The 6853-nt window shown below is 44.4% G+C and overlaps 1 protein-coding gene across 2 annotated transcripts in view; it reads right to left on the reverse strand.

Annotated features, from left to right (window-relative positions):
- Window positions 1–6853, reverse strand: part of Qtrt2 (queuine tRNA-ribosyltransferase accessory subunit 2) — a 25335-nt gene that overhangs the window by 10612 nt on the left and 7870 nt on the right. For both annotated transcript variants that reach the window (XM_005345002.3, XM_026788905.1), the window contains exons 4-5: window positions 5068–5144; window positions 3103–3315 (exon numbers count right to left, since the gene is read on the reverse strand). In XM_005345002.3, coding sequence (XP_005345059.2) covers window positions 3103–3315; window positions 5068–5144 — 290 coding nt within the window. The remainder of the gene's footprint in view (window positions 1–3102; window positions 3316–5067; window positions 5145–6853) is intronic.

The raw sequence follows: 6853 nt of genomic DNA on the forward strand, positions 1-6853 counted from the left end.
ATAATCCCCTGTATTTTATTGGATTACCAAGGCTTAAAGTTAGAATTCAATAGCAACATTAACTGCAGAAAGCCTACAAACTCATGTGGTGCAGGACAATTCTGTATTCTGTCAATTATGTTTTAAATAAATGCTGATTGGCCAGTAGCCAGGCAGAAAGTTTAGGTGGGACAACCAGACAGGAAGTAGAGGTGGGGCAATGCAAACAGGAGAATTCTGGGAAGGAGGAAGCCCTTTCTTCCTCAGTTCTAGACACCAAAGAAGCAGGATGTGACCTACCCCACTGAAAAAGGTACCGAGCCATGTGGCTAACATAGATAAGAATAATGAGTTAATATAAGTTATAAGAGCTAATAAGAAGCCTGAGCTAATGGGCCAATCAGTTTATAACTTATATAGACTTCTGTGTAATTTCTTTGGGGCTTACCGGCTGGACAGAAACCCAACAACTCATGGAAACTGAAAAACGCTCAACTGAATCACCACTGGGTCAAGGAAGAAATAAAGAAAGAAACCAAAGACTTCCTAGAATTCAAAAATGAAGGTACAACATACCCAAACTTAGGGGACACTATGAAAGCATTGTTAAGAAGGAAGCTCATAGCCACTAAGTTTCGCATAAAGAAGCTGGAGAAATCTCATACTATTGGTTTAGCAGCCACCTGAAAGCTCTAGAATAAAAAGAAGCAGACTCACCCACGAGGAGCAGACAAGAAGAAACAAGCTGAGGGCAGAAATCGATAAAACAGAAACAAAGAACAATACATATAATCAATGAAACAAAGTGTTGATTCTTTGAGAAAAATCACTAAGACAGACAAACCCTTGTGCAAACTAACCAAAAGGCAGAGAATATCCAAATTAAGAAGATAAAACAAAACAAAGAAATCAGAAATGAAAATGGGGACATAACAGACATTGTGGAAATCCAGAGACTCATTAGGTCATACTTCAAAACCCTGTACTCTACAAAATTGGACAATTTTCTGGATACCACATACCAAAATTAAATCAAGACCAGATAAACAATTTAAGTAGACCTATAACTCCTAAGGAAATAGAAAGTTATTAAAAAAAGTCTCCTAATCAAAAAAAGCCTGACTAATTCAGTAGATGCTGGGCAGAATACCACCACTTCCTTTTTCCGCTTCCATAGCAGATAAAGCTAAAAAACAACTCCCTTCCTGTAGCCATGGTTTTATTTATTTTAGTATACTCAACCTAGGGATTATCTGAGAAATAAAAAAATGGCCAAAACAGAACGTGGCAGAGCTTCAGTACTGAATGGTATAAAGAAGATTCATAGCCAGGCGGTGGTGGCACACACCTTTAATCCCAAGTATTTGGGAAGCAGAGGCAGGCGGATCTCTGAGTTCAAAGTCAGCCTGGTTTACAGAACATGTTCCAGGATAGTAAGGGCTACACAGAGAAACCTTATCTCAAAAGACAAAAGAAACAAAAAATAAGCAAGCAAACAACCACTAACAACAACAAAAGAAAGAACATAATCCAGAAAGGAATCCCAGGAAAAGATGTTTGCATGCACAGAGCAGACGGTGGACAGGCCTGCCCCTTCACACCACTACCACAGTTTTGTGTAGGAATCTCCTGTTCATGGACATGAGCAGTTTGGCTGTGTACTTACTGTACTGTTTAAAATGGAACACTTAAGAAAGGAAACACTATTAGCAATGTGAAGACACGAGCACTCAGGATACAGAAAGGTCAGAAAGGTGCCCAACACTTACTGGCCCTGACTCCTTCTGCCTCATGTCCCACATGCTGAGTGCTGGCATCAGGAATGAGCACCAAGCCTGCCTGATCAGTCCCTTTGCTTCCCTGCCTCCTTCGCCAACTCACTAACTGTGCTCGCAAATCCTGTGATTTACTGGTATAGCCTCATTTTTATCAGCTCGTCACAACACTTCACTACGGGTTCACAGTATGTCAGACGCTCTGTGATACGATACAGATACAAAACCAGCACGCAAAAGCAGAGTTTATGGAGACTATAGCTTAATAAAAGCAAATGCGTAAAGAAACTGGTGTGGTATGGTATGGCTGGGCTACAGCACAGCACACGCGTATTAAAGGGGTAACAAAGGATGATGGGAGGTTCCCGGAAGAGTCAGGGAAGTTCCATAAATTGGTGAGTGAATAAATGGACCTGGTGGCAGCCAGAGAGGGACTATGCATGGAGATGAAAGGAAAATCCAGGGGAAGATAGGTGGCCCAAAGTGAAACAAGTGAATGCTTCAAGGAACTGAAATCATTCCGAGAGAGCAGACGGCCAGTCACAGGGTACGCAGTCCATGATGAGCACACGGCCATCACAGGGTACGTAGTCCATGATGAGCAGACGGCCATCACAGGGTACATAGTCTATAATGAGCAGGGCAGGTGACAGCAGACAGTGAGAAGTGAAGAAACACTGGATTCCTTAGCAAAGGAGGCAGTGGCTCATCCGTGCTTTACACAGGCATCTTCTGGAAAGCAAAGATGAAGACCAGACAGAAACAAGAGCGGAGGCAGCTAAAACAGCTCAGAGGTAACCACCAGCCCAAGAGATGGGTACAACAGCAGTGTGAAAAGGGACAGATCTGAGGCGTGTTTACAGAGACAGGAGGAAGGAGGCAGACAACTGGTCAGTAATGTGCATGATCAGTAAATCTAAAGTGTAAACTCCTGGGCCGAGGAACTTGGTGAATGCCGTAGGCCAAGCTAAGTATTGAGGGTGACTAGGTTTGAGGAAATGGGACCAGGAGTCCAGCTGCCCGGACCTGAACATTCTAATGCAACTCAGCTACAGTCCAGGATGTATGGAGTTATAACTCTCACGGTGAGTAGAAGGAAATTGACAGTATATACATGTTCAAAACTGCTCACCAAATAATGAAAACCAAGGGAAGGCAGTTTGGGGACAACACATGGCACAGTGAAAAGAACCTACCATGGAATCCTGGAGAAGGAACTTCCCAGGATCAGCAAAGACAAACAGGAAAGAGATAAAGAAGTGAGCAGGGAAGCAGGCGGAGAACAGCTAAGGCGCAAAGATGCAGAAGGGAGGCGAGCGTTTCCAGAGCGGCTAGCGGGCGGCCTCACCTCAGACTCTTCCTGTAGGCGCAAACAGCTGTCCAGGAACTGAAGGGACCGGTCCACAGACTTCCTGGCCCTTTTTATGGAAGTTGCTTCTGCACAAGATGCCTCGCCATCTGAGAGGCACTGGAACCAGTCCGGCTGCAGGGCCTCCTGAATGGCCATGAACTTGGAAACGGTCATTTCCACTCGACCTCCAAAACCCCACACGGACACAGACTGCGTGGAGCAAGAGATGAGGAATTACCAAGAGTAACATGAACATAAAAAGGAACCAGGAAAGCGGGACATGGCGATTCCTAACAGCTGCGGAGAGGAGACAACTCAGGACCCTGGACAGGTGAGTAAGAAATTCACCACACTTCTTCTAGGGACCTATGGCCCTGAGAACATCTTTCAGTGGTCAAGCAGTCCAACTCCTGGAGACTTCTTCACCACATCTCTCTGGTGCAGTTCTCCCTGTCTCCTCCCCCGACTCAAGCCCATGGAACTAGACTCTGAGGCCTTCCAACCTCCCACTACAGTCTATTTTAGCTTCCTAGCTTCCTCCTACCTCCCTGTCTGGCTAAGATACTCTGTATGCATCCTCGAGGGAACAGAGTTTTCATATTCCCTCCGCTAATGCACGCACTTTAGATGTCCTGGACACAATTCATGGTTCCCTCCTCTAAACTCCTGCAGCAATTTATATCTACACGAATAAAACATATCATTTTAAACAAGTTCTAATTAAAAATCAGAAGCTCAATTGAAAACAGTATTCATACCAAGTGGTAGTAGCAACACACTTTAACCTCCATACTTGGGAAGCAGAGGCAGACAGATCTCTGAAGCATTAATTTAATTAATCTTATCAATAAAAACCAGGAGTCAGAAATTGGGATTAAAAACCTGAAAGATCAGAGAGGCAGATGAACAGCCACCAGCTACTTCCTACCTCTTGTTTCTCATCCAAAAGGGCTGAGATCGTGTCTCTCTCTACAGTCCTCCAAACCTCTTCGGCTGGACGCTGGCTCCACCCTCTCTGACTCTAAGCAAACTTTATGTGTCAGAATACAATCAAAATATCACAATAGAGGACAGGCTCCAAAGCTACAGAGAAACCCTGTCTCGAAAAACAAAAAACAAAAAAAAAATCACAATAGATCTCTGTGAGTTCAAGGCCAGTCTGCTCTACATACAGCCTAAGATAGAGAGAAACCCTGTCTCGAAAGAAAAAAACCAACCACACCACACCAAACCAAAAGCCAGCCTTGAAAAGGAAAATACATCAGGAGGAAGTAACTGTGGTTGCCAGGCAGTGGTGAGCACTGAGCCTGGCCCAATGCCGTATGAGGGCGTGGGGCAAACAGCTTCCGATACCATTCTCACTCGCTACAACCTCTGACTAGAGATCCAGCCTTTCAATCCTCACCTACCAGCAGCAGTACTGACCGAGGCTCCATGCTACAGGGTACACCTTCATAACTCACCAGCAACTCTCCTGCTCTTCCCGGAGTGAAAGAATCACACGCACAACGTCACATCCAAAGACTGCATTACTCTCCTCTCAGCAATTTCCCATTTGGCAGGTACTTGACCTTCTTCTACTCTCTAAGCCAGAGCGTCTCAACCTTCCTAATGCTATAACCCTTCAAAAAAGTCCCCAAGGTAAAGGGCACCCCCCAACCATAAAATTATTTTTGTTGCTACTTCGTAAGTGTCATTTTGCTACTGTTACGAATCGTAATGCAGATATCTGATATGCGACCCCTGTGGAAGGGTTGTTTGAGGCCCACAGGCTGAGGACCACTGCTCTCAGTGTTCCTAACACAGAAATGCTGAGGATCTGTTGCCCAACTTAACTCATCTTCAAGCAGCCCTCCTCAGTCTTTCTAAACCCTCACACTCTGTTAAATCCTGACCACATACAGAGGGCATGAAGGAATCGTGCAGCATTTGAGGGTCCCGGGGACCAGTCTGAGAATGTACCTTATTTGTTACATAACCAGATGGGCCGGGGCTGACTGGATCGTGCAGGGAGCAGTAGAAGAGAGATTCTGGCATGCCTGTGTAGACACAAAAAGACCCATTCAGAGTGCTGTGGGAAAAAGCTTTCTGGCATGCCAGCACGTGCTGGTAGATGAAGCAACTCTAACCTCATCGAACAGCTGGAACCTCATCTTGGATTTATAGAAGGCCTGGGAAAGGAAGAAAATTATTTGAGACCTTCCAACCCAAAAGAATTAAATGTAAAGATCCACATGATACAAACATGACACAAACCTAGACATACACAAGAGGAAATTCAATTGAGAAATGGCTTCCATGACACTGGAATGTGGAAAAGCCTATAAGGCATTTTCCTGATCACTGACTGATGTTGGAGGACCCAGCTCACTGTGGAAGTGCCATTCCTGGCTTGGTGGTCCAGTATTTTATACTAAAGCAGGCTAAACGAGCCATGCAGATCAAGCAAGCAAGCAGTGCTCGTCTGGGACCTCTGCTTCAGTAAAATATAAAATGGAGATGGGTTAATTCTAGATGTAAGAGTTAGCTAGCAATATGCTTAAGTAATTGGCCAAACAGTAATCAATTAATATAGTTTCTGTGTGGTTATTTTGGGAGTCTGGGTGGCCGGGAACACACAAATGGCCTCATACAACAGCCACCTGTAACTCAGGCTCCAGGGGATCTAACATGGTCTTCTGACTTCTAAGGGCAGCAAGCTTGCACGTGGTGCACACACATACATGCAGACAAAACATCCAGACATATAAAATATTTTTAAAAAAATGATTAGTAAACCATAGATACTTAAATTCATATGGTATTCCACATTTCCCATAGGATTTCACTTAAAAAAGGAGAAGGAAACAAATTTAAAAAGTTAACAGCCCCGGCATGTCCCACCTCCTTTGCTAAGTTTTAGTCATTACGATGATCTCTGGCAAGTACATGCGAGCCATGGCAGTAGACTCTGAAGCTTGCTGTTTTTGCTCTTTACTCCTGGCTCTTTTGGGGCGGGCCCATCACCCAGCTCCCACATAATCACACAGAATCTTATTCTTACTTACAAATGCCCAGCCTTTGTTTGGCTTGTTTCTAACAAGCTTCTCTTATATCTGAAATTATTCCATCTATCTTTTGCCTCTGGGCTTTTATCTTTCTCTATTTCTGTACACCTTACTTTCACTCATACTCCATGGCTGGCTGGCTGGCTAGCTACTGACATTTTTCTCTCCTTATTCTCTTGCTGCTCCTTCTTCCAGATTGTTCCTCTTATTTGTCCTCTGCCTGCCAGCCCCGCCTCACTGTTGACCATTCAGCTCTTTATTAGATCATCAGGTGTTTTAGACAGGCAAAGAATCACAGCTTCACAGAGTTAAACAAAAGCTGGTGATTGCAATTGTTCTCAGCTTATGGAGACTGAGATTTCAGAACCCCCTCTTCTGAGCGATCAAGGCATCATGAAGCTTCCTTCTAAAGAAAAGATGGATGACCAAGGATACAGGAGCCATTTACTTAACAAAGCCTAGATGTTGGGGGAACTGAGGAGAAAGTGGTCCACAGAAGACCCGGTTCCATAGCTGCTACATCTAAGGTTTTCGTCAAACTAAATAAATGGGCACACACATCTGCACATAAAGTTCTACTTCCGGAACAAAAGATACTAACCCATCAGAACACATGAATGAGGCTCATGCAGGAGCTCTGGAGTGTATGTATCCTATGGTCTGTGCTGTAGTGTGCTCTGGAGTGTATGTATCCTATGGTC

This window comes from Microtus ochrogaster, chromosome 2, assembly GCF_000317375.1.
Source record: "Microtus ochrogaster isolate Prairie Vole_2 chromosome 2, MicOch1.0, whole genome shotgun sequence".
NCBI classification, from domain to species: Eukaryota; Metazoa; Chordata; class Mammalia; order Rodentia; family Cricetidae; genus Microtus; species Microtus ochrogaster.